The following is a 27832-nucleotide window of genomic DNA, read 5'->3' as shown; positions in this document are numbered from 1 at the left end:
CTGTGATATTCTTAAAGCTGAAAGTGAAATACTTATGCAAGCATGACAAATCCTGAAGTTTAAATCATCTATTTCTACTTCCTCGACTACATGGTAATGCAACAAAAAAAAATGAAATTGACAGGCTGTATGGGGCCAGAGAAGCACATGCTACGCTCACCTCCTCAGCCAGTCTATCCTCCGGGTCGTACTCTTTCATATCTATAACCTCACACTGGATCCCCTGAGCACTGATGCCGCCAGCAAGCTCTTTTGCAAAACCCTAGGCAGAGTTAAAATAGTAGTTCACAAACACGTCACAACACAGTTGCATATAATTCTTTAAATTAGATAAATAAATAATTATAACAATTACACAGGCAGAACTTAGAACTACAATTTTTGTTTAACATTTCATTTTACATTTTTAAATGTTATATTTTTTTCAGGATTCTTTGACGAATAGAAAGTTCAAAAGAAAAGCATTTATTTGAAATATAAATCTCTTAACATCATACATTTAATGCATCCTTACTGAATAAAAAAAAAAAGAATAATTAAAATAACAAATCTTACTCCAAACTTTTGAATGGCAGCATCAAATCAGCATATTAGAATGATTTCCGAGTAATGATGCTGAAAATTCAGCTTTGTATCACAGGAATAAATTACTTCTAAAAGTATACTGAAATAGTTATTTCAAAATATTTCACAATATTACTATTTTACTGTATTTTTAATCAAATAAATGCAGAATTGGCGAGCGCAAGAAATGTCTTTCTAAAAAGTCCTTATTATTCCAAACTTTTGCCCACCAGTGTATACAAACCTTTGCAGTTCCTGTCTGTGATCCATACAGCACTTTGACCCCAGAAACATAAAGGACTTTTTCTGTTTCAGGTGAAAGTTCCTGATTTTTCACAGATTTATAAAGCAGAGGACTTATAGGGTCGACCATTTTTTTCTATAAAGGAACAATACAATATATTAAGCTGTGTTTATTAGCAATCAAGAGAAAACAACCTAACAAAAACTTTAAGTAGCAGAGAGGCTTTAAGAGTAAACACACTTTATCACCTTTTTGAAAAGCATGTTGACAGTAAGCCAGACTCCTATGAGAACAGCAGCAGTAGTGTACACATATAACCTGTTCTGCCACACAGTCAGCAGGTAGCTCTCAGTGAATTCCCAAACATCATTCAAAGCACCTGTGAATGCACGGGAATATAGTTTGCTCACTGACTTGTCGGGAAATATGTAAACAAACAATAAGCGCCATAGTTTTTGATGAGACAGACAAGCGCTATAGAACAATGCGTCCAAACTTAGTGAGCTGCCTATCTAGTCACTTTTACTATTATAGCAGCGTTTAAAAACACTGAAACTGGAAAGGCGCCTGGGTTGTCTAACAATGCTGTCTAAGTAGGAAGCTCACTAGATTTTGAAACACAGCCTAACCGCAAACCTGGTTCGATCCAGAACATTGAGAGTGCCGTGCAAAAATGAGTGCATGTGCATCTACAGCATTGCCGTAGTGTTGATCTATAATATGATTAACAGTTTAATTTAACTCATTCTCATGCTGCTTGTCAGCCATGCGTTGCAATATAAACCCACCTGACATCTCAGCGCCGACTGCACAATACAGCAAACACGATACCACCGCTAAAAACAACATCTTCTGTGGTCTATCAAAAAGACGGCACTGTTAATAAATCTACAGCAATAGCCAGATAAACATCTAACTTCATATGTCGCATATAAATAACTGGCTAACTTTACGGCTGCAGGTCGAAGGACGCCGCCATCTTGTTATGAGCAGGAATGCTGGGAAAATGAGGTCATCTTAGGTCATTTAACTCTCGCGTGAGGCTTCACTGCTTAAATGTATATAATTTATTGAAATCATGTAATAAACAATATTAAGTAATATGACATAAGTAACATTATTATTATGGAATAAGTTAATTCGTTAAAATAGTGTTAGGCTAATATTTTAATATATAATGTTACTAAATTTATTTCACATAAAACAAATAACACTTTTCATTTTTATAGTTTATTCAGGTTTTAAAAAATCCCCTTCTGCAAACAAATTTATTACAGGTTGTTCAACATCCCCCTGCATTCTGCATGTTTTCTAAAGGATAATACAAAAATTAAAGATGGATTATTGTGTAAGTTTTGTTTACATAAATCTGCATGTTTTGTACAAATATGTCAGTTGTCTTCTTTGGCATTTCTACATGAAAGCTCTTTTTAAATAATCACAGACTCTTGGTCTTTTGCTGGTTTTTGCGCTTGTGACGGACGACTGCAAGTAAAGTGAAAAAGTTTCCCGCAAACAGAACCAGAAAGCAGAAGCCACACATGGACACCTGCACACAAAAAAAAGAGGTCAAGAGGTTATTGCAACTTCAAGATCGCAGTCTTAATTGATTCATAATTTTTAGCTAAGTGAGAGGATTTAACTTATTATTTCATTATGATGTTGTGGAAAGGTCTACAAAGCAACACTGACCTGCCATTCTTTACTTTCAGGCATCTGTGCCATTCTGAAGAGAGAAATACTGTTCCAGAGCTGCCAGAACTGAACCAAGATATACAGTAAATGATTTCTTTCATTAGGCAATGCATATGCTGTTCCATTTTCAAAGCTTTATTCTTTATATATGACAAATTATGCTTTGAATTTATATATTCTATAGGATAGACAAACACGTACATGGCCCAGGAAGAGAAAGGGGAGAAGAAATGTCAGTCCCCGCCACATCCACGACTGAAAGCCCTCTGTGGAAACAAAAAGCTATTTGATAAAAAGCTTTACACTGTCAGATTTCCTTTATACTGCAAACCCAGAAATCCTTACCAACAGTCAAATCCAAGTTGTGTCTTTCTCCCAGTGCTTTTAGCCTGTAGAGACACCCACTTTGATAGTAGTACTGAAGATACTGCACAAAGCCTGTGAGAGAAGGTGATACGTTTGCCTTCAGAATCGCTCAATATCGCAGCGTTGGCATTTTTCCCACAACAGATGTTTTACAAGGTGGTGTCTCCATGAAGAGTTTGTAACTTACTTTGATACAAACAATAGGCCAGAAATTGGTTCCTGAAAGACTGGTATGTTTCACCATCTGGCCTACATATACAACAGAAGAGTTGTTTGAGGGCAATTCACTGATTCAAAACAAATGTATCGTTTTAATGCTGATCAGGGTTACTTTAGTATCACTGAGATACTATTATACATTTTTTTCAGATTTTGAAATAGTTTTTGTTTTTATATTTTCTGTTTTCATTTTCATTTTTATTTCAGTATTAGTTTTAGTTGTTTAGTGCGTCAAGATACTGTAAACTAAATGAAAATTGGAAATGTTGCCTTGGCAACTGAAAGGTTTTAACGTTTTTATATGGTATTTTATTTCTAGTAATAAAAAAATGTTTTACGTTTTTTTGTTTTAATAACTCGTTCTAATAACTTGTGCTGATACATTTAAAATCAACATAAAATGTGCCTATTTAAATTTAAACTGCACTCCTAAATAATTTACATCTTAACATTATTCCAAAGAAAACAACTGCAGTGTTATTTTAGTATTATTTTATTAAATTGGGTAATTTTAGTTTAAGTTCATTATGTGTTTTTCTAAATTTGATAAGTTTTTGTTTTTTAATATTTCTGTTTAGCTTTAATTGTTATTTTTATTTTAGTCATTTCAGTATTTCAACTTAAAAATATATTATTTATATAATATATTTTTTTATGTTATAATCATTTATTTTAGTTTGTTGCTATTTTTATCTAATATTTATATTTTATTGTGTTTCAACTTTACAAATATTAGAAATATTCCATTTTATTAAAATATTATTTGAAATAGTTTTAGTTTTGGATATAGTTCAGTTAAGAACAACAAAACTGATGTGTTGCCTTTCTAATATTTAATCAAGATGTAATAACTTGCTCTTGCAATATCTGTTTGTTTCCACCGGTGTCACTTTGGTTGTAAGGGCTATTGGATAGTATGGGAACGCCACTTTACATGATCCAATTGATACACACACCTTACAATTTACAATCCAGTTTCATTCAAAAGTACACCACACAAAAAAAATTGCATGTGAATGACAATTTAAGTAACTGGTCTGAAATGGCTCACCAGGTTAGCATGACTCCAGACAGAAAGGTGGAAATGTAGTGGTGGAAAACCCACCAGCCTTTAATCCTAAAAAAAAAAAAAAAAATCAAAGGTTGTGCAGATGGCACAAGCCAAAAAGAGAAGGGCCTTGAGACAGCTTATTAAACCCATTACTGATCAAACATTTCTAGTGTGACAGCAGCAATGTCACATCTTCAAACCTGAAAGTCTCTTAGATAGTTTCATCTGACAGTTTCTGACCTGGATCCATTGCTGATGAGAATGCTTTCACGAATCGTCAGTGTGCAATAGTACCAAACCAACAGGAAGTTAAGAAGGGCATCCACAACTCTACAGACACACAACAAAGACAGGCATGAAATGTAATGTGAGGGAAAGTGTGTCAGTCAGACCTGTGTGAACTCAGTCTTACCTGTAGCTGATGAAGAAGCGACAAGCGAAGGTCAGCAGGAACAAAGTCACAGTCACATACAGCTTGAACCGTTCATACTCATCCTTGTATTCAGCTCTACAATAAAAAGTTTACAGGTATAAGATGACCTATTCAAGACTGTATTCTACAAAAGCTGAAAGAAATTAATGTACGTATTTATTTAAGGTTTAAATGTGAATGAGCTATTATTCTATTTTGTTGTAAATTCTTTGTTTAAATAAATATAATTTCGTTTTTGAGTTATAAATGTATTTATTCTTAAATTGTAAACACAAAACCTATTTGCCAAATGCAAATGGTGCAAGAAAACTCTGAAAGCAAGCCTTAATGTCTTATGAAAAATAAATGTATCATGTATGCATAAAGTTAACATAAAGTTACAAATCTATTGATATTCTGTATTTAAGTACATTTGAAATATATTTAAAATATATATTTTTTGGTGCTTACTTGGCCTCTTTGCTTGGAAGGTTGACATTCATACTCCCAAGGACAAGACTGAGATAAATCCTTGAAAAGATAAGCCAAAATAACAAATAATATGTATCTGCGGCTTCTGAAAACAAAGCTTAGTTGAAACAACCTTTCATTTGAACAAACTTTCAGTACCCATTTTTCTTAGGAAGAAATGCTTCCATTTGAAAGATTAGGCTCGGCATATTTCGGATGTGATCTTTGGCCTCCTTAACCTCATTCTTCTCCTCTTCTGTCAGTCCTTTATTAAACCTATGATTGGGAACATAAATTGCACGGTAAAAGGCAACAATCATATTCAATAAAGTTTCAGCATAACAAAAATGACAACAACAAAAAAAAACTTTTTGTTTACTTAATCAAAGCCTTTAAATTCTCCTTTAAATTCTTTTTCTGTCGAGCGATGGAGGCAGCAAAGCTCTTTTGAAGTTTGGAGACTTCCTCTAACTTCTGCAGGTAAAGCTGATGGGTCTCCTGGACACAGAAATGCTTTATTTAGTGAAGGTCTATTGTTATATGGACATTCAGAACAAATTCAGAAAATCATTTACCTGAAGCTGCTGCAGTTCTTTCTCCTGAAACCTCCATTCTTGAAGGGCTTTTGCAAGTGCTGTCGACATGTAGAACTTTATCAGTTACAGCTATTCTAACCAGGTTCCTCTTTCTTAGATTACAAGGCAAATTCAGTCAACACAGCAATGTCTTAAATGCTGATTTCTATGCTGTATTTAAAGAGAGCTTCGGTTTAGAAGCATTTCAATTGACAATCTTTGTCATATATCTGACTTCTTAGCGATTGCAATATAGGCTTGAACTTTGTAGTGAACTTTGACAGACCAAATTGACTGACCTTTGACACTTGGTTCAGTTGCTTGCAATATATAGGAAGGGCTACATATTTAGTGAATATGTGTCAACATAGTGAATTCTGATCTATGGAAGAAAAAAAAGTTGAATTGTGCTGATTACAGACATTATATTGCATATCTAAATAGGTTATTACTTTAGAGAACAGAGTCAAGTCATTCATGCTGAAGTCTCATGCCTTGGGTTGCATAATCAATAATCCCTCATAAATTCCATTGATGTAAAAGAACACTTGAGATCTTGAACTTTAGTCGAGAGATAACACCTGTCACCTTACATCATACCAGCATTCAAGTGAAATATAGAGAATTTTGTTTTAACATCTTTAACTGAGAATCATTTCCATTTCACTGTCATTTCAATTCGTTTGGTGTCCCATTAATTTATTTAGCTTTTAAAACATTAGAGACGTATGAGATACCTATTAGATGTCACATACAATTTTAAATTATATCACAAAAACTAACATTAGTTTTAAAAAAATTTTTTATTACATTTACTGACAATTTTGATGTTTTATATTAAGTGACTGACAAACGCTGCTTTATCAAGTCTACAGCTGTCTGAGGCTTTCCATCGTTTATCCAATCACTCCTTTTCCTTGTATTTCAATAAGACCTAGTGAGCTGTGATGTACAAAATGCTCACTTGGTAGGAAGCTCACTAGGTTTTGAGACACAGTCAGTGGATGAATCTTACAGGGCTACATTCATAACATTGCTGACTGTAGCCTTATAGTCATGCAACATTTTTGTCTTGTCTATGTAATGGAAAGCCTGTTTTTATCTTTAAGTCATATCTCATAGTACCTTCATCATGTTGGGCCAGTGTTGGTTCAGAGGGTTCATAATTGACTTTATTGACTACACACTGAAGTGTAGACTGTGAACCCTGGAATACTGCAGAAACTACATGCAGTCTGAACATGAACTCCACTTGAAGTAATTTAGTTGACTAACAAATGCAAATACCAAGCACTGCTATTGTTGTTTTTCTTCATCTCCAGGAGCTGGTGAGAACTTGGAGAACACAATGGCAGCCTTCAGGCAGTGAGTTTCTCAGTTGGCGGCGATTCATTGCTTGGATTTGCACTGATGAGTAGGACTGTACTAAAACCTAACATGCTTAGTTAACTTTGTATACTTGATCTTGAAGAATTCAGAAGCATCTGAAGTGTTTCTTCATCATTCATCCAAGTGGCATTATGAGTTGATGACAATTTTTTTTTACGAGGATCAGGGCTGTCCAAAAAGCATCATAAGCCTAAGTTGATCGTAGAACCCTTGGTTTCAATGGGTCTACGATGTACTTAAGCTTATGATGCTTTTGGGAAACGCAGCCCTGGATGAAAAGCTTCATGTTCGTGATTTATGAACAGATGCTTCCTTAACCCATCTGTTGTACATTTTCTTCTTCCTCAGCGCTGTTCAACTGGGCACTGACATGTTGGAGCTGGACTGTCATTGGACCAAGGATGAGCAGGTGGTGGTGTTGCACGATTCCAACCTGAAGCGGTCGACTGGAATTAATGCATACATTTCAGATGTGGCTTATGCTGTGAGTTGAGAAACTTCAAACATCCTGTATTCACAATCGCAGTCCAAATGTTTCAAGACTTGACTAATTTGTAGTAGGCCATAAACTCTAATGTCAGCATGTAAATATATGCTGTATTCTGAAAGTGTTTGTGTGTTTGTCTTCTTAGGATCTTCCACCTTACCTTTGTAAGCTTGGGGTGTCTTTCAAACGAGGTGAGTGTTCAGTCCAGGTAATGCTCGACAAATCTGAAGGTATAATTAAGCAGATTCCCAATGTGTCTGTAGTGTTGCTAATATGCTACAGTGAAGTAGAAAACTGAGACCACCTTAAAAATCTGGGATTGAAAATCTAAACTGAAAAAAATGGCTTCGCTTAGAAATAGCTAGTAAATTTGATGAATAATTACAAAGAAATAACAAATTGAATTAATCATTAAATTTGAAGTAAAAAGACTGAAATAGTATTTTTGTAACGGGGCTGACGAGACGTGTGGATCCATCTGCAAGCTTTATTTAAAGAGACGTGGTATAACAGGCAGGGTCGAACAATGGCAAACAGGTATATGGCGGGCAAAAACACAAGAATAGTCCTAGGGCTAGCGTAGGTCACCGATCGGCAGACAGAATCACAGGGGCAAGACGAGAGGGAGAAATCCAGGAAAACAGGCAAAGATCAGATACCGCAGGAACAGGCAAGGCAAAACAAGGAAACCACTAAGGCTCGGAAAGGGGTACAGGCTAAACAATACTCAGCAGAGAAAGGTGGTTAGAGTGGGTGTTATATAGTGAGTGAGGTGATTAGAAACAGCTGTGTGCAATCAGTGCAGTGTGCAAATCGTGCAAAGAATGATGGGATATGTAGTCCAGGGTGCTATGCAACAGTTTGTGTAGTGCGAGAGTCAATGAAATGGAAAGGGTGACCTCTGGTGGTGAATAAACGGAAGTCCATAGACCGAATTCGTGACAATTTTCTTGTAAAATGTACTCCAATAATTTTTATTTAAAATTCGTTTAAATAATTTTTTTTTTTTATATAATTTAATATTGTATTTAAATCCTGGAAACAAAGTAGTAGTATTAAAATAAATACAGTAAATAAATAAATAAATTATATGGTAATGTTATAATGCAAAATGAATATGAAAAAACTTTTTCTGATCCATTTCTTTGTCACAAATCAAATGAAAGTAAGTTTGTAACGTTGATCATGTGAACTCCTTTGTACAGATGGCCCCATTATAGCACTTTTATTATGGAATTCATTTTTTTCCACTTTTCGGTTAATATTTTTACTCAATTGAAATCCAAAACAGATGCACATGTGGTCTTGGTTTTTCAGCCACTGTATAAACGTTTCAGATATGTTTTGTATACATTTAATGGTAACTAAGACATGTATGTCCAACTATTACATTATTCCTGATTTGTTTCAGAGTGCTACTGTGAAGGAGGAGATGACAAACGCATCCCTCTGCTGAGAGACGTTTTTGAAGCTTTTCCAAACACCCCTATAAACATCGACATCAAGGTCAACAATGACACTCTCATCAAGAAGGTTTGTGGGCCCCTGCTGTCCCGCTCATATTTCATTTCCTCGAATCCTCTGTCTGTGCAGCTGCTTGTCACCACTAAAATCAGGTTGGTGAGACGAGTTCACCATGAGCAAAATAGTGTTTTACTTTTTTTCTGTCAGGTGTCCGAGCTGGTTGTGCGATACAACAGGGAGCATCTGACCGTCTGGGGAAACTCCAGCAACGAAGTTGTTAAGAAATGTTACAAAGAGGTAGTAATACACTGGTTATTAGTAAACAACATAACTGAACAATAATGTACGCAAAATGTCAATATCTGACGTTTTTCTATTTGTTTTGTAGAATCCACAAATCCCAATCTTGTTCAGTTTGCCCAGAGTGCTGCTGTTACTCGGTCTTTTCTACACAGGCCTCCTGCCCTTCGTCCCGCTTAAGGAACAATTCCTGGAGATTCCCATGCCTTCAATCATTTCCAAGTGAGGAACATATGCATTTTAGTCATGCATACGCTATATTGCCAAAAGTATTGGGACACCCCTTTCTAATGAACAGGTTTGACTACTTTATTCATTTCCATGAGTACAAACCTTAATGTTAAAGCATATAATGATATTCTAGGGAATTGTGTGCTTCTAATTTTATAGCAACAGTTTGGACAGGACCCTTTTCTATTCTAACATGACAATGCCTCTGTGTATTAGCAAGGTTCAAAAAGAAATGATTGATTGAGTCAGTGTGGAAGAACTTGACTAGTCTGCAGGACGCCAAGTCCTAATCCCAGCTGAACACCTCTGGTGTGACTTTAAATGCAGACCTTGTGCCAAAAACTCATCACCAAACACCAATTTGGTGTTGTAATGAGTTGTAAATATGGGTACAGTCATTTTAGACACTTCCAAAACTGTTGCAACAGAGATGGAAATACAATTTTTAAATACATGAATTATGTTTCCATCTCTGTTGCCACAGTTTTGGAAGTGCCTTTCTCTGTTCTAAAGAAGGGGGTGTCCCAATACTTTTGTCCATATAGTGTATGTACAAGTCACTGGTGTTTGGTGATGAGTTTTTGGCTCAAATATCTGCATTTAAAGTCACACCAGAGGTGTTCAGCTGGGATTAGGACTTTGCTTTCTGCAGACCAGAGACAAGGCAAGGAAGTTTCCTTGAAAATAATTCCTTTTCTATTCATGTTAGAATAGAAAAGGTAAGGACGTGATGTCCCATACTTGGAATTTGTGCTCTGCATTTAACCTATCCAAGTGCACACACACAGCAGTGAGTAGTGAACACACACCCGGAACAATTGGGGGATTGGTGCCTTGCTCAAGGGTCTCACCTCAGTTGTGGTATTGAAGGTGGAGAGAGTGCTGGTTATTCACTACCTCCACCCACAATCCCTGCCGGACCTGAGACTCAAACCCGCGACCTTTGGGTTACAAGTCCAACTCTCTATCCATTAGGCCACGACTGCCCTAAAGGTTGCTATAAAATTAGAAGCACATAATTCCCTAGGATATCATTATATGCTTTAGCATTAAGATTTGTACTCATGGATATTACTAAAGTAGTCAAACCTGTTCATTTGAAGAGGGTGTCCCGATACTTTTGGCAATATAGTGTACATGCTCCTATAGTTCCTTTTCTAGTATTTAAAAAAAATCTTTAGATTTGGTCCTTCGTACATTCAGGCTCAGCAGACTTTGTATGCTCACAAAACGAGTGCTTTGCTAGACATTTTTTGTTGGAAATCTGAGAAGTGATAAAGATTTGGTTTCTCGTAGACTCAAGGATCCTGAGCGTCAGACACGGAGTCAGCGTTTCGTAACATGGCTGGCAGACACGTAAGTTTATGTGCACTCTGGCCTCAATAAACCTTTTACCTAAATATTTACTTAACACGGTTTATGTGTTTCTTATTGGAAAGTAGTTAACTGCCTTCTTTAGAGTTTTTGCACATTCTGGTCTTAGTGATGAAAATAATTACAAGCATAAAGAAAAGCTTAAGCTTAGCCATGTTACTCTAATACTTGCTAGAGTCATAAATATGCTAGAATTTCGATATGAATGTATTTTCAGGCTCCTCATGAGAAAAGCATTATTCGATCATCTGACGAGCAGAGGAATACAGGTGAGTGCTAATCTCCAAATGAGATTTAGGTCATACACCACTTGTTCTTTATGCTTAAGATTGCTTTGAGTGCTGTGATGTGCATGAGCAGATGGCAGGAGCTTTGAATGGAATTTCGCTCTTGACTGGAATGTCATCATGGGACTTTTCCACTGGTCTTTGTTTTTTCCTTTCCAACCGCAGGTGTATGTCTGGGTGTTGAACGACGAGGAGGACTTTAAACGTGCTTTTGACCTTGGGGCTACAGGGATTATGACAGACTATCCCACCAAGCTAAAAGAGTTCATGGAGAAAAACAACTACACTCTTAAATAACACTTGTCAGCCAAAGTAAACAATCAATTAGCTTTTCCACTGATCTTTGGCTTCTAAATGGGCCTTTTAATTACCCAACATTCTTGCTGTTGTGGCAGCTATCAGTTCTGCATACATCTGCGATCAGCGTCGGAGCCATTTTAAACCAAATAGGTTGTCATGAAATACTTCTGTTGCTTTAAGTTCATAGCAATACATGTTATCCATAAAAAGAGGCTGAGGTTATGGTGAGTTATCAATCATGTTGGGATGGTGTCATGATCATCATGACATTTCTGTGAAGTTTTCTCTACAGGCACTTTCATTGTATTGTTATTACAATGTGAGGATGTAAATCCCACAGGTACTTGCTGTGCATCAGTTTCTGCAATAACACTGAACTCACTAAAGAGTCAATTGTCTAAATTTCGAGACCGAAGCTACTGAGGTTTTTCCAGGGCACTAAAAATAAATACTAATTTCAGGGGTGTACTATGGGATTGTTGAGAGACCAATAATCAGAAGGCATTATATATTTTTATGTTTACTCTCTGGTTTGATTTGACGTGTATATTTTGTTTTTGTGAATTTGTTTCTTTTAACAATATTGTCAATTTTGAGATAAGTTGTGGCTGAAAAGATGCCTCACTATTGCTTGAAATGTTAAGTGTAGTTTAATATATATGACCACCAGTCAGAAGTTTTGACACACCAACTCAATCTTCATTGTTACTATGTCAACATTACAATGTATAATATTAAAGAAAGTATGGTAATTATGTACCATTTAAAACATTTTATACATGTGAAAACTCATTTGAGTTGCTTCAAAACTTGTTTCTGCTTTAATTTAATATATACTCCAACTCATAATGATAATAATAATAATACAATAAATAACAGGTAAAATTTGTAAAAAATGTCATGCATAGTGAAACTTAATATTTGTCTTTAAAAGCATCTTCATGTATTCAAGCAATAGCCTTTAGGACAAAAGGTTTTGTTATCATGAAAAACAATGTCAGTCAAGTTTGTCCAAGCTTTTGACTGGTTGTGTATATTATACACTGATGAAAGAAGTTGTGTTTGGAGTGTAACAAGGGTCATAATCAAGTGTAGTGTATAGTGTTCATGTGACATTTGAATGTACTTTTGCTAAAACAGGAAAAGGTTTTATCTATAAAATGCTGGTAGTTTTGCTGTATTGAAAGAGAACGGTAAACAGAAACACTCTTTTAAGGAAAAACAGAATGCATTCAAAACTGACATGACAGTAACTCACTCCTGAACAGAATGAATCTTAAGACTTTTAGATAATCAAGCATTTGTGGAGTTCAAATGTTTCCCTCTTTTGTGAAGTGTATACAGATACAGTAACTCTTAGCTTTGTGCTGTGTTTAATTTTCTGGTTCATATTTTCTCCAAGCCACTTTCATTGGTTGTGTATGAATTCAGTGCACTGTTTTAGTTGTAAATGATAGTACTGTAATTCAAAGATTAGTTATTATAGATAATATTTGGTATCGGAAGCACAGTTCTGTTTGGATATGTGAATATACTGCCATTAAATATATTTTATAAGTGAATTTAAACAGACTATGTCTTGCCTTAGTGTTATTATGGGCTCACATAAAACTCTTTTGGGACTGTGGACTCTTACAGTATCTCTTAATGCACACTTTCCAAATGGTCACTAGTTTAATGTTTCCACAAAGTTCAACACTGGATACAAATGTGTTACTTTAAAAATCATTCGCTGATACAGACCATAACTGGAAAAAAACGCATTTTGACCAGAAGGGGGCGCTCTATGATAGCTAAAACTTGCTTCAACTAACCAACCAAACACATATGAAATATAAGCACTGTTTGTGAACGTATCATATCACTTTACACATACACTACGAAATAACATATACTATATAAATACTGTATGCAACATGAAAACGTCTTCAACCGTACATTTAACTCATTGTCATAGATTATGCTGTATGCCTTACTGCTATTTCCTAATGAGTTTAAGTGCTGAAGTAGTACTTCAAGGTGTTTTAAAAAGTTTAAAAAAGAATATACTTACATAGTTGTATTTGGTAGGACCTTGAAACGATTTCATCAAAGAATGAACACGATGAAGCAGCTGTACCTTCAAGCCCAAAGTGAAATATATACTAAACGAACAAATTAGATTTTGACGACAAATTCTGCCTAAACTCAGTTAGCGCTGCAGGTAGATACCAGCCTAAATAATGATTGGTTGAGTTTTTTCACGTTCTGTCCAATCAGCGTAGTGTTGCTATGCCTCTGCTCCTCAGTGATTGGTGGAAGCAGTTGCCATTCGCGTTGTAGGCGATGTACAGTGTGATCGTGCCCAGACTAAACTTGGTTTACATGCACCACGTCCACACTGACCGCGAGAGAAGCGGGAGAGGGAATTTGTCGTGATAGGAATGCACACGCAAAGTTTACTGTGAATCTTGATTTACTTTCACGGAAGAGGAGCGCGTGCCACTATCTCTCCACCTCGGTTTCTTCTTTTCAAAGGTAAATGCCTGACATTTTAACGAGTTGTTAAATATGAAAGTTTGGTATAGTCATCTGCTTTATGTATTATGTAATCATGTTAACTGCTATTGACAGTGAGCTGTGTAAGAGCATCAGGTTATGATGGCAGTTTTGCATTATAGTAGTGCTGGAGATGCTGGATGCTGTGATGTGCTGCAGGTCCGCAGTGGTGCTGCTGATGCTTGTTTATCTAACACCTCCACTATCACATCCACCAGCAGCATCAGCATCACTGCAGCAACAGCAGTGGCACATGTATCATCTCTGACAGTGATCTCCTTAATCGTTGTGTCTGCATGACATGTAAGTGCTATCAGTCATAAATGAAGACATTTCTGCATTTAGGGCTGCATTAGTGTGCACTTTATCTAGTCTGCGTCATGTCTGAGTTCTCCTGGAAATAAACATTGCAGACCTACTTGCAATTTTATATATATATTCAAAACTAAAACTAATTTATATATATATATATATATATAGAATAAAAATATATTTATAAAAAATAGAATATTCAGCATAAAAAGCATAATATTCAATAGACTATTTTACAGACATTTAACATTCAGTAACATTCAATATTAGAATATGTTATAACATTTTATAGAATAGTCAGCGTTAAATGGATCATTTAAAAGAACTGAATACAATTTAATATATTTAGAACATTTTTCAATAAAATTGCAATAGAATATTCAGCATGCACAAAATTGATTATTTATTGGAGTAGAATAACCAAAGTATCTGGTATTTAGAATTTTTAGAATAGAATATTTAGTTTAACTGACCCACATCACTATAACACTACAATTCATGACCACACATAACACAGATTTTGCACTTTTCATGGACTTTTTGACTTTTTATTATATTAAAATAAATATAAAATATTGTATAATATAAAATATTATATTGACTGTGTTTGAAAACCTTGTAAGCTCTCTAACTAGACAGCATTGATGCCTGGGTTTGAATTCATATTACTTTAATGACAGTTATACTGCAGCATTGAGCAGTGGGTTGAGTTATCAACCTGTGAAGTTGTGATATTGTGATGTGATGATCACATTTCAACAAGTCTCACATTTTACTGCCTTTTTTAGTGGGAATTCGCTCTGGTATGTTGTATTAGGCTCAAAAATTCATATTAAATGTTGTTTATGGCTCTGTTGTCAGGGGTCCAATTTGAAGGCATGCTTGGGCTGCCATGAGGACACAGTGCCAGTAGTGCAGTGTGGCTGAAATCCAGCCCTGCATACTGTCAGTATGTGTCAGTATGCTGTCAGTACATGAGGTTTAGTACAGCACAGCACTCAAACAGAGAGTTATTACATAAAACAATAATAAGAATTGATTACTGTTTTATATTCAACAAGCTCTCTCGTTCTTACACGATCGAATTCGGAGAGCTTAAATGCTGACAAGTAATTTCTGAAATGCTGTCAAATTCAATCCGGTCTGCAGAGATTACGTTTTTCAATAGTATTTCCTGCAGGTCTTAAGCTATGGTATTATACTGTGACACTCTGTGCATAATAAACTGCATTTATGAATGCAAATACAAGCCATCAGAAAAGGATAATTACAAAAAGCATAACATTTTAATTTTCATGACCCACTCAGGAAATTACAGGGGCTGTATAATCATTTTGCTATGACGTAACATCGTATTACACCATTTTCCAAAATTATAAAAGTATGGTTGGGGGGGGGGGGGGGGGGTATGATTGACAGAAGTATGTTTGATTACTTCTGTCCAAATTTTGGAGTATACATTTGATAAACACTTTACTATCGCATGAAGCCAGAGGAGAGTTGTGAATGGTAGCTGGTAGGACATGTTGCTGATAAAATGACGGAAAATGTATGTCTGGACTTCATTCATGCTACTCATATTTATACTATATAGAAAGTTTTTTTAATGGTTGTAAAGTAAGTCTTAAGCCTAACGTAGTACCTGCTAGCTAGACAACGTCACTTTGGACACAGCTTGTGTCTAAAGAGCTAGTTTGACCCAGGGTTGACAGGTCTGTGAAACAAAATCAGCATAATTGCTATTCAAGACCAGCCCAAAACTAGTCCAATCGCGTTTATTATCTGGTTTTCCCCTCCGTCGGTGGTCTTCTCCATCGAAATCACATTCCGAGCGGTCCTCCTCTGTCGAAATAGCTTTCAGGATGATGGGGGAGAGATTGCTTTAAAGTGGACTAAAAAAACAGTTCACAGCAACAGTGTAAAAATAGCCTAATTCCGTGGTAAAACTGCAGACATGGCAACCCTGGTTTGACCAACTAGAAGTTAGTCAAGGCAAAGGGTAATCAGTCTTACTTTTAGGATTCAAATTAGACTAAAATGCTTTTTTATGTAACTGACATTACATCTATGATTTTTTTTACAAAAAAAATCTATGACCATTCTTAAAGAAAAATAGTAGAGGACTAACTTGTCTCTTACAAAAGGAAAGAGCTATATAAAATTTCTTTAAAATAATGTTGCTCCATGGGAAAAAAAATAACAGCATATGGGTCTACAATGATGTGAGAGTTAATAAATTGTGACCAATTTCTTTTCATTTATGGGTGAATTATTCCTTTAAAGAGAATACTTTTTGTACGCAAAGAAAACAAAAATAACGACTTTATTCAACAATTGACGACATGGGGGTAAGTGATTAATGACACAATTTTCATTTTGGGGTGGAGTAACCCTTTAATGCTCTAATGTACTTTAGTAGTGTTTGTACTATTTTGAGCATTGCAAACCTGAAAAAACACTCTGAACAGCTCAGATCTGCTTAGAATCTGACTGAATCGTTTGTTTAAATGAGTTCATGCATAAATGAAATTGTCATAATTTACTTGCCCTTATGTTGTTCGTTCTAAACCTGTATAACTTTCTTTATTCAGTGGAAGTGATTTAATTTCAAAATATCTCCTTTTATGTTCCATAAAAGAAATAAAGTACAAGTTTGGAATGACATGATGACAGCATTTCCATTTTGGTGTGAACTGTGAACGATCCCTAAAAACAATTGATAAAATTACTATAAAGCATCTGATAAGCTATGTTGCTTTCCATCTAGCTTGTGTCCAGCTTTGTGATCTGTGGCACAGTTTATGTATTGGTTCAGTGATCAGTATTTGAACTGGTTGTGCCTGAAGGTTCATCAGCATTCATGGATTGGATCAGAGCTCATCTGATGTGTTTTTGTCTGCATGATGAAGCCATACCAAGACTCTCTCGCTTCACTTTTATCGATCTGCCTGTTGTTGGAATACAAAACCTGGATTCAATTTGCAGCTGCATGAATAAAGAGGAATACAAACACAAAATCCCAAGCAAAGACATGAATAGGTTGGAAAAATAATTTGAGGGCACTAAAAGGTGGATTTGATCATCGTTTCCTTCAGCATGGAGTCTCAGAGGATAGTTTACATCTACTGATAACCTGATTCCACTTTTGCTATAATTTATTGATATTTTCATACAAAACAGCTTACATTTCAGTTTAAATAATATTGAAACGGAACCAGTATTAACTTTGAACAAATAAAAGCCACTAGTCTCTCCCAAAGCTTCCGTGAGAGAAAGAGAAATCCATTATCTCATCTATTATGCATTTATCAGCAGTGTCACAAAATGCATCGTTTGGTCGACAGTAAACTGTAAGAAAACACCACAAGATCTTTCAGCATTGTGTCCTGAGCAAACTCGCGGAGTCCTAAAATACCAGCATGGGTCAGGGTGTGCTTGAGGGTTTATTTGTGGACATGTCGCAGTACGAGTATGCGTTTGTGCCAGCCGACGGTTGTGGGTTTGTGTGGGAAAGAGCTTCGATCTATCAGTAGACTCTTTATTCTCCAACCCCACACTTTGGCGGGGAAACAATGGACAGAACATAAGAGCCGCTTTTTGCTCCAGACTCTTAAGATGGGCTCACCCCTGCCTCAACAAAGCCTCAAAAAGGCAAAAAAACTGGTGCATGCAAACACTTGCTAACCGATGGACATTCTTAAAGGTGAAGTGTGCAATATCTGCACCACTATTGAACAAAATGGAAAGAGGGTTTGATCATGCAGAAATGGCCACCATGATGTTAGGATTTAAATATTTATAAGGATTTAAATATTATTCTATATCTATAGCACACCTTTCAATAATTCACACGATTAAAGGCACAATATGTACAATATTTTTATTAAAATATCCAAAAACCACTAGAACAATGTTATATATTTTGCTGACTTGTGTACTTACATTATCCCAAATGTTTCGAAGAATGTTTAAATCCAGAGAAATAAGCAATTTTAACTAGTGACACAGACTGTGTCCATAGTGTCATTGTGTCGCCTGCCAATGATGTCATAACCCCTCGATTTCCGGTGTTGTTTTGTAGAAAACATGGAAACACCAAACACGCTTTAATATGTTGTGCGTTTTAATAGACCGGTGACGACCGCACAGAGTAGCATTATAACAGAACTTTCAAATGTATCTAGTATGATAAAACAGCACTGCTTCTTTTTCCCCCCACATACGCACGACTGGAAGGAGCGGAAGCGGTCGACTGTGGCATAATAAAAGCTCCGCTGCTTTCGAGCCGTGTGTCACACTCGTTCAGCGGCCTCGTTTCGCTTCGCTCACCCTGCTTCATTCTACTACGTTAATAAATCATTAGCTCATCCATGAACATGATTTCTGCCCGAGTCCCGTTGGATTGCATCGGCTGTGGGGATGAAGACCACAACTCCCATGATTCCACACTCAGTCACAGCGTCATCAAACTACGCATTTGTCTCTTTGTTTATTTTGAATATGCACCCTCTAGCGGCGAAAATTACATATTGTGCCTTTAAGCAGTATTACTACTGTAGTATTTATTCATGTTTTTAATAATTAGCTGTTATTTTTATATTTTTTAGTTATGTATCCATTTTAATTTTAGCATAAGTTTTAGTATTTTTTATGTGCTGTTTTCGTTTTTAGTATTTTTATTAAGCTTTAATGTTTCAGTTTTAGTAAATTTAGTACTTCAACTTTATTTCAGTTAGTTGCCAAAGCAACTTTTCTGTTAATTTACGTTTTACGTTTAATAATAATTTAGCAATAATTTTCTGTTTAACGTTTTTCATCTAATATTTACATTTTATTTCAGCATTTAACAGAAATTATTTTACAAGCAGTATTACTACTGTAGTATTTATTCATGTTTTTAATAATTAGCTGTTATTTTTATATTTTTTAGTTATGTATCCATTTTAATTTTAGCATAAGTTTTAGTATTTATTATGTGCTGTTTTCGTTTTTAGTATTTTTATTAAGCTTTAATGTTTCAGTTTTAGTAAATTTAGTACTTCAACTTTATTTCAGTTAGTTGCCAAAGCAACTTTTCTGTTCATTTACGTTTTACGTTTAATAATAATTTAGCAATAATTTTCTGTTTAACGTTTTTCATCTAATATTTACATTTTATTTCAGCATTTAACAGAAATTATTTTAATAGATTTCGTTTTAGTTAACAAAACAACACTGAATTTGAGGTGTTGTTGATACAGTGTGAATTGTGCAGGACAAGTTATACACCAAAGTTTAGAGGTGTGTAGTCTTTTAGTATTTTTGACGAAGAAAAGAGTTGGGAATAAAATACAATTCTGGTGCAAAATGATGAGATAATTTCAATAGTGAATAATTTTAAAACAATTCTCATAAAAGTAGTTTACCCATACTTTTAAATAATTTTTGAGTGTTTTTATTTTATTTTATTTTAAATTTTTTTGAGGCAACATAAATTAAATTGAATAAAGGGTATAGCAAACAGAACTGGGAATAAGGAGGATTGGGAAGTTTATTGCAAATTGTGAAATCAAGTAACTAAAATTAATAGGAAAAAGAAAAGGATGTTTTATAAAGTAAAAATAAGTGAATATAAATATGATGGCAAAAAATTGTGGAATATTCTTAATGAAGTAATGGGTAGGAAATCAGGTCAAACTCCCTTTTTTATATGAAAAAGATGAAATTGCTGATTACTTTAATGACTTTTTTCATAAATAAAGTACATAAACTAAGAGAAGAAATTTTGAATTTAAAAAATAATAAGTGATAAGCCAGCCCAATGCTTTGAATTGAACAAAGTAAATGTACAACAAGTGGAACAAAAATGATTAACTATAAATATAGATAAACAATCGGGAATGGATAACTTAGATGGTCGCCTTGTAAAATTACTTGTAAAAAGACAACTATTTGGCGGAACCAGTTTGCCACATCTTTAATATTAGTATTAAAAAAGGGATCTTTCCTTTAGCTTGGAAAGAAGCAAAGGTTACTCCTCTACAGAAAATGCAGCACTGAGTTTTAATGGTGTTAATAGTCGACCAATAAGTTTACTGCCAGTTCTTAGTAAAGTGTTTGAAACGATAGTCTGTGAACAAATTCAATTCTATATAATAATAATAATTTATTCTCTGATTTTCAGTATGCATATATCGAGAAGGACATTCAACAGGAACAGCATTAACACAGATGACAGATGATTGTTTTGTACAGATTGATGATAATAATTTAGTAGGAGCAGTATTGTTATATTTTAGCTCCGCTTTTGATGTATTGGATCATAAATTATTGCTGGAAAAATTGAAATGTTATAAATTTACTTCTCAGACTGTACATTGGTTTAAAAGTTATCTGACTAATAGGAGGCAATGTGTATTTTATAATGGAAGTTATTCGGAAATGAAAGAGTTGCAATTTGGTGTGCCTCAAGGAAGTTGTTTAGGACCATTGTTATTTTCTATTTTTACCAATGATCTTCCTTTGGTTTTAAAGCGTGCAAGGACAGTTATGTACTCAGATGCTACAACATTATATCTACCAGCAACATCAATTGAAAAATTATCTGTTGATTTTTATGTTTATATTTTAACTAAAAAGCTCCTTCTTCTAGGGCTGCAAAACGATTAATCATGATTAATCGATTCAAAACAAAAGTTTATGTTTACACACTATATATGTGTGTACTGTGTATATTTATTATGTATATATAAATACACACATATATGTATATATTTAAAACATATATATTTGTATGTAAACACTTGTATATAATTTATATTATATGTAAATATAAATATTTTATATATAAATCGAACATATTATTTCTTAATATATACATATGTGTGTGTATATATGTATACATAATAAATATACACAGTACACACATAGTATGTAAACAAACTTTTATGAAACGATAGTCTGTGAACAAATTCAATTCTATATAATAATAATAATTTATTCTCTGATTTTCAGTATGCATATATCGAGAAGGACATTCAACAGGAACAGCATTAACACAGATGACAGATGATTGTTTTGTACAGATTGATGATAATAATTTAGTAGGAGCAGTATTGTTATATTTTAGCTCCGCTTTTGATGTATTGGATCATAAATTATTGCTGGAAAAATTGAAATGTTATAAATTTACTTCTCAGACTGTACATTGGTTTAAAAGTTATCTGACTAATAGGAGGCAATGTGTATTTTATAATGGAAGTTATTCGGAAATGAAAGAGTTGCAATTTGGTGTGCCTCAAGGAAGTTGTTTAGGACCATTGTTATGTTCTATTTTTACCAATGATCTTCCTTTGGTTTTAAAGCGTGCAAGGACAGTTATGTACTCAGATGCTACAACATTATATCTACCAGCAACATCAATTGAAAAATTATCTGTTGATTTTTATGTTTATATTTTAACTAAAAAGCTCCTTCTTCTAGGGCTGCAAAACGATTAATCATGATTAATCGATTCAAAACAAAAGTTTATGTTTACACACTATATATGTGTGTACTGTGTATATTTATTATGTATATATAAATACACACATATATGTATATATTTAAAACATATATATTTGTATGTAAACACTTGTATATAATTTATATTATATGTAAATATAAATATTTTATATATAAATCGAACATATTATTTCTTAATATATACATATGTGTGTGTATATATGTATACATAATAAATATACACAGTACACACATAGTATGTAAACAAACTTTTATTTTGAATCGATTAATCATTTTGCAGCCCTACTTCTTATAAGATTCATTCTTTTCAGGAATTGTAAGATTCACACTGTAGATTCAGTAGTGTTATAGATTCTGAATAAGAACTGGTTCTTGATTCCTAATCTTACTAAAATACTAAATTTGAGCAATAATAATGTAACCTTGTAGATAGTTCCATCCCAAACTCACGGCAGTGGTTGACTCAGAGGTCACTCACCCCAGGACATCCCTGTGTGTGTGCGCAGGTGTATACCTCCCACCCCGCCCCACCACGGCCCTCACCTGTGTGTTGCGGTGCTTCCCTTGTGAGCCGACCTGGGCCGGCAGCCCCTTCTTGCACCGCCCGCCGACCCGACCCATGGTCACCATGACGCGCTCCAAAACTTTCCAGGCGTACCTGCCCAGCTGCCACCGCACCTACAGCTGCATCCACTGCAGAGCACACCTCGCCAACCATGACGAGCTCATCTCCAAGGTGATTAATGAGCCAACAATTAAGGACCTGACAACAGCTGCAGGAACCGGGTGTGAACAAACATGTTTGTTAAGCATATGAAGCTTGCAGATTAGAACATCAACACATGCTGTTTAATATCACATCAGATAACAAAGAAGATACTGTAGTTTCAGATTAACATTAGGACGTGATATTATATGCAGCTCTCTAAGGAATGTGTCTTTTTTTTTCTTTTAGTCGTTTCAAGGAAGTCAGGGCAGAGCATATCTGTTCAACTCTGTGTAAGTTGTTTCTGTGTTTTTACATGGGTATTTGATTGTACAGTTATGGTATTTGAAGAAGTGGTGTGTTTATACACTACCTTCCAAAAGTTTTTTTCATGTTTTTGAGAGAAGTATATTATGTTCATTTATTTGATTGAAAATACAGAGAAACCCGTAAAATTTGAAATATTATTATAATTTAAAATAACTGTTTTCTATTTTAATGTAATTTGAAAAATGTAATTTAGTCCTGTGATGGCAAAGCTGAATTTTCAGCATCATTACTCCAGTCTTAAGTGTCACATGATCCTTCAGAAATCATTCTAATATGCTGAATTACTGCTCAAGCGACATTTATTATTATTATCAATGTTGAAAACAGATGTGCTGCTTACATTTTTTTGGAAACCTTGATACACATAATTTTTTGTGATTCTTTGATGAAAAGAAAATTCAAAAGAACATCATTTATTTAAAATACAAATCTTTTGTGACAATAGCTATGTTTCCATCCACCTATTTTTATACAAATTGTAGGACACCGCATAAAAAACACTGCATGGAAATGGCAAAATGTACGTAAATTCTAAAATTGCACATACAAATCTTTAGTCAGATTTTTTTTATTTGTTAAGAAGAAATGGCAAATAATGGACACACATTTACCAAATAAATTTCTTGATGGGCATCAAAAAAGTCACATGGCTTTGCCTTAAACAGATTATGTGATTGGATAACTAACCAGTGCACCGATCTCATCGCACCTCATCTCAAAAATTATTTTAATAATTTTGAAATGCCTGAGCCAAAGTCTGTCATCAAAATGATTTGGTATAATCAAAACTGTCTCACACGATTACATTCATAAACATCAGGCATCCGAACACAAGATAACATGACAGTGTTTGTTATTGCATGTTGTCTGCATGCAAGTCATTTATTATGTAGGCAAAAACAGCCACAGGCTTGCAGCAACTTCAATTTTTGGGTGGAAACATAGCTAATGCTAAAGTCTTGATCAATTTATGCATCCACGGTAAATAAAAGTATTATTTTCTTTACAAAAAAAGAAGAAAAAAAAGTCTTACTGACCCCAAGCTTTTGAATGTTAGTATATAAACTCATGTCTACTATGTTTCCACAAACCTAACTGTAGCTTCCTGTGCATGACTGTGTCTCACTGGTCTCGTCAGGGTGAACGTGGGATGTGGTCCTGCAGAGGAGAGGGTTCTGCTCACGGGCCTTCACGCAGTGGCAGACATCTACTGCGAAAACTGCAAAACCACACTGGGGTGGAAATATGTAAGAAAACACTCACAACACATGGAAAGTTAAAGGACATTTACATAAAAACTGACATCACATCATAACACAGGTCATTTAGATGTTATAAGAGAGGCGGTGGAAGATTATACAACTAAATTATGACTGTACAAGATGCTGTAGCTTACATTATTGGACATTAGTTCACCCAAAAATGAAAATATTGACTTACTTTCTACTGTGGAGAACAAAAGAGGATGTTCGAAGAATGTTTTCACTGTTGTTGTCCATATAATGAAGAAAGTAAGTCATGCATACATGAGAGTGAGTAAATGAAGACAGAATTTTCATTTTTGGGTGAACTATCCAAAGAAACTAGTTTAACAAATAACCTACTTGGAGCCTCATTTACCTGAAGAATCTGAATGTGCTTGCATTGACCAAACAAGTCATGGACACTTTGAGATAATAGCACATTTTTAATATGCACGGCTTTAAGCTTGCTCATAAAGGCTTGTCTAACCAGGACACATTCCTTGCATGGTGTCCGTTTTTAATCAGCAGCTGTGCCGCATGCCGATTGGTTTTTTTCAGCACTGGTGGATTTCCGGTCGCCCTTGACATGGGAGTCTTGACCGATGCAAACACCAGTAAGCACATAAACAAGTATACGTTCCCATAGTGGCATGGTTATTTATAAGCACGTCAGATATTTATGTCAATGTGAATGCAGACGTTTCAGAGTTGCAGGGAAGTTGGACCCAGTGCCCTTCTCCAGAAATCTGATGAGTGCTCGCTGCTGCCTGCATCCATAGGCTATAAAAAGAAAAGACAAACAGGATATTAAATGCATTAGTGAAACTTTTTTGTCCTACCTATTTATTAAAAAAATACATTAAAAAGCCATTCATGTCAGGGATAAAACTGTCCTGATACAATAATAAAGAAATAGATCCTCATTATAGGAATGAAAATCTTGAAAAGAAAACCTTGTTGTTTATGACATTATCTTTTATTATTATTTCCAAAATGCAGGGGGAAAAATAAAAGATGACACTTTAAAATAAGGTTCCATTTGTTAACATTACTTAACAACATTAGTTAACAAACTTAACACAGAAAAATACTTCTGAAGCATTTATAAGTTAATGTTGATTCCAACATTTACTCATACAAAAATCATATCTATTAATGTTATTTAATGGACCTGAGCTAACATTTACTAACAATGAACAGCTGTATTTTTCATAACTAATGTTAACAGACATTAATAAATATCTTAACAAATGTATTGCCCACTGTTAATGTTAGTTATGCATTAAATATAGTAAAAAAAAAATGGAACCTTATTGTAAAGTGTTACCAAATACGATAAATAAAAATGTAAATTATATCATAGGACACCTGCAGACATAATTGACATAATTTGACCTTTTTATGATAGGGCAAGGCAAGTTCAGGTTGTAAACATGTCATTTGGTGCAACTCTCCATAAAACATATTTTAATTTAATAATACATGATATTTGAAAAATAAAAATTTGCCTTGAAAAGTATATGTAAAAAAACGTTCTTTTTTTTTTTTTTAAATAATGATTAACATGTATAATCTCAAATGTATGGTGGAATGAAAATGTTATTACTTTTATTTGATGGTTACACCACATGACATTTTTAGAGTCATTAAAGAGATAGTTCACCCAAAAATGAAAATTCTGTCATTAATTACTCACCCTCATGTCATTCCAAACCCGTAAGACCTTCGTTCATCTTCAGAACACAAAGATATTTTTTATGAAATCTGAGAGTTTTCTGACCCTGCATAGACAGCAACATAATTGAAATGCTCAAGGCCCAGAAAGGTAGTAAGGACACCATTAAAATACTCCATGTGACATCAGTGATTCAACCTTAATTTTATGAAGCTACTTTTTGTGTACAAAGAAAACAAAAGTAACGACTTTATTTAACAATTTCTTCTCTTCCATGTCAGTCTCCGCCACGTCTTCACGAAAGTATGATGCACGCATGTGCATTCCTCTACTGAAAACAAATCACAGCGTATCTGGGTTCTACGTCATGTGTTATGGTGCTGTCGTGAACGCACGTCGAAGACTGACATGGAAGAGAAGAAATTGTTAAATATCGTCTTTTTTTTTTGCGCACAAAAAGTATTCTCGTAAAAGTATTCTCGGTTGAACCCGTGATGTCACATGGATTATTTTAACGATGTCCTTGCTACCTTTCTGGGCCTTGAATATGGTAGTTGCGTTGCTGTCTATGCAGTGTCAGAAAGCTCTCGGTTTTCATAAAAAATATCTTAGTTTGTGTTCCGAAGATGAATGGTCTTACGGGTTTGGAACAACATGAGGGTGAGAAATTAATGACAGAATTTTACTAATTTTACAAATACAAATACCTTTACAAACCTTTACCTATACCTTTAAATTGTAACTTTACTTGAAAATGGCGTTGAAAAAGTCAAAACTATATGAAATCAAAATGAATGCTCTTTTAAAGATTTGCTGACCTATAAATGATAAGTTTCATATCCAAGTTAGTCCTGCGGTCAATATCGTTTCTCGCTTTCCTCCTGCCCCTAGGAACATGCCTTTGAGAGCAGTCAGAAGTACAAGGAAGGCAAGTTCATTATCGAGCTCGCCCACATGATCAAGGACAACGGCTGGGACTGAGCGAGCGTCCTGGAGAAAGCAACGGGTGGATGGTGAATGTGTGGGTGAATGACTGACTTTGGTTTGCCATTACCCTCTTAAACCCTCTTCTACCCTCCATCTCCTGCTGACACACACGCGCCTCGCCGGACCGAGTCTGGACAGTAGGCCACCCCGGGGGGCTTTGTGTGTCTGGAGGAGAGCGTGCGCATGTGTGTGTGTGTGTCCGGCCCGGCACATGGGAGCACACTGAGATACATGAATGCATACACAAGGTGTACAGACATACGTGTGTAAAAACAACAGCATACTGCATGTCACGCTCATCTCAGCCTGATGGTTTATACTACAAGCGGCTCTATTCATATGCGTATATGACATAAGGCAGGGCTCAGGGGGCTCGTTGTGCTTGGCAGGATCACGGTCACGAGTTCGCCGAGCTGATGGGGCTTTCTCCACTTCGTGTCAATGAGAAGCTACCAGGCTGACCTTTCTGAATTCAGCTGAGGTTTGCACCATCTGCGCCAGTGAGGAGGACTGGCATGGAGAAATCTCTGAATGGGAGCTCTGACGGACCAACAAACAGGGCTTAAAGGAATAGTTCACACAGAAATGAAGATTAATGTCTTTGCAAGATGTAGAGTTTGTTTTCTTCATCGAACAGATTTGGAGAAATTTAGCATTGCATCACGTGCTCACCAACAGATGCTCTGCAGTGAATGGGTGCCGTCAGAATGAGAGTCCAAACAGCTGATAAAAACATCACAATAATCTACAAGTAACTCCAGGCCATTAATTATTGTTTTGTGAAGTAAAATGATGTGTGTTTGTGAGAAACTAATTCATCATTAAGGCATTTTAACTTTAAAACATTGCTTCTAGCTAAAATATGAGTCTTCTATCCATAATAATGCTTTCTCTATAGTGAAAAAGTTGTCTCGTCTGAATCAGGAGAGATATATGCACAGATCAAGCACTGTTTACGATTGAAAGCAGTCCAAAATGTTTCTAGACATATTTTTATTTTGATGTGAGAGGACAACATGGGAACAATTTTTCAAACTGGAAGAAGCGTTATTACAGATTATGGACTCGTATTTTGGCCAGAAGCACGGTTTAAAGGGGTCATATGATG

At 35.1% G+C, this 27832-nt stretch overlaps 4 protein-coding genes across 4 annotated transcripts in view; 2 read left to right on the top strand and 2 right to left on the bottom strand.

Annotated features, from left to right (window-relative positions):
- Window positions 1–1798, bottom strand: part of tyw1 (tRNA-yW synthesizing protein 1 homolog (S. cerevisiae)) — a 72457-nt gene extending 70659 nt beyond the window's left edge. The window contains exons 1-4 of the mRNA XM_016268552.1: window positions 1597–1798; window positions 1057–1187; window positions 809–943; window positions 161–262 (exon numbers count right to left, since the gene is read on the bottom strand). Of these exons, the coding sequence (XP_016124038.1) occupies window positions 161–262; window positions 809–943; window positions 1057–1187; window positions 1597–1657 (429 nt within the window). The 5' untranslated portion in view covers window positions 1658–1798. The remainder of the gene's footprint in view (window positions 1–160; window positions 263–808; window positions 944–1056; window positions 1188–1596) is intronic.
- A 448-nt stretch (window positions 1799–2246) lies between these two features.
- tmem120ab (transmembrane protein 120Ab) lies at window positions 2247–5666 on the bottom strand. The gene is made up of 12 exons (XM_016268573.1): window positions 5598–5666; window positions 5402–5520; window positions 5182–5298; window positions 5023–5082; window positions 4552–4647; window positions 4380–4469; window positions 4140–4205; window positions 3057–3118; window positions 2849–2941; window positions 2705–2769; window positions 2501–2569; window positions 2247–2357 (listed from the first exon to the last, which is right to left on the bottom strand). The coding sequence occupies exons 1-12, from the start codon at window positions 5664–5666 to the stop codon at window positions 2247–2249; spliced, it is 1017 nt and encodes a 338-aa protein (XP_016124059.1).
- A 1071-nt stretch (window positions 5667–6737) lies between these two features.
- LOC107582593 (glycerophosphodiester phosphodiesterase domain-containing protein 1-like) lies at window positions 6738–12289 on the top strand. The gene is made up of 9 exons (XM_016268494.1): window positions 6738–6962; window positions 7335–7470; window positions 7619–7664; window positions 8885–9006; window positions 9145–9234; window positions 9326–9459; window positions 10765–10824; window positions 11060–11111; window positions 11295–12289. The coding sequence occupies exons 1-9, from the start codon at window positions 6946–6948 to the stop codon at window positions 11424–11426; spliced, it is 789 nt and encodes a 262-aa protein (XP_016123980.1). The 5' UTR covers window positions 6738–6945; the 3' UTR covers window positions 11427–12289.
- A 1447-nt stretch (window positions 12290–13736) lies between these two features.
- ypel2b (yippee-like 2b) lies at window positions 13737–27333 on the top strand. Its single transcript, XM_016268495.1, has 5 exons — window positions 13737–13946; window positions 22289–22518; window positions 22738–22781; window positions 23957–24065; window positions 26629–27333. The coding sequence occupies exons 2-5, from the start codon at window positions 22402–22404 to the stop codon at window positions 26716–26718; spliced, it is 360 nt and encodes a 119-aa protein (XP_016123981.1). The 5' UTR covers window positions 13737–13946; window positions 22289–22401; the 3' UTR covers window positions 26719–27333.
- Window positions 27334–27832: the final 499 nt, after the last annotated feature.

This window comes from Sinocyclocheilus grahami, unplaced genomic scaffold, assembly GCF_001515645.1.
Source record: "Sinocyclocheilus grahami isolate Dianchi unplaced genomic scaffold, SAMN03320097.WGS_v1.1 scaffold46.1, whole genome shotgun sequence".
In the NCBI taxonomy this organism is placed as follows: Eukaryota; Metazoa; Chordata; class Actinopteri; order Cypriniformes; family Cyprinidae; genus Sinocyclocheilus; species Sinocyclocheilus grahami.
This window is presented reverse-complemented; position numbering and strand designations above follow the sequence as displayed.

Coding starts and splice junctions, on each gene's coding strand:
- tmem120ab (XM_016268573.1), bottom strand. CDS start 5,666: ATGTCGACAGCACTTGCAAAAGCCCTTCAAGAATGGAGGTTTCAGGAG. Junction 4,648..5,022: donor CTTCCAAGCAAAGAGGCCAA/GTAAGCACCAAA, acceptor TTTTTATTGTAG/AGCTGAATACAAGGATGAGT. Junction 2,942..3,056: donor GGCCTATTGTTTGTATCAAA/GTAAGTTACAAA, acceptor CTTCTCTCACAG/GCTTTGTGCAGTATCTTCAG.
- LOC107582593 (XM_016268494.1), top strand. Junction 9,235..9,325: donor TTAAGAAATGTTACAAAGAG/GTAGTAATACAC, acceptor TTTGTTTTGTAG/AATCCACAAATCCCAATCTT. Junction 9,460..10,764: donor ATGCCTTCAATCATTTCCAA/GTGAGGAACATA, acceptor GGTTTCTCGTAG/ACTCAAGGATCCTGAGCGTC.
- ypel2b (XM_016268495.1), top strand. CDS start 22,402: ATGGTCACCATGACGCGCTCCAAAACTTTCCAGGCGTACCTGCCCAGC. Junction 22,519..22,737: donor ATGACGAGCTCATCTCCAAG/GTGATTAATGAG, acceptor TTTTTCTTTTAG/TCGTTTCAAGGAAGTCAGGG. Junction 22,782..23,956: donor GCATATCTGTTCAACTCTGT/GTAAGTTGTTTC, acceptor TGGTCTCGTCAG/GGTGAACGTGGGATGTGGTC.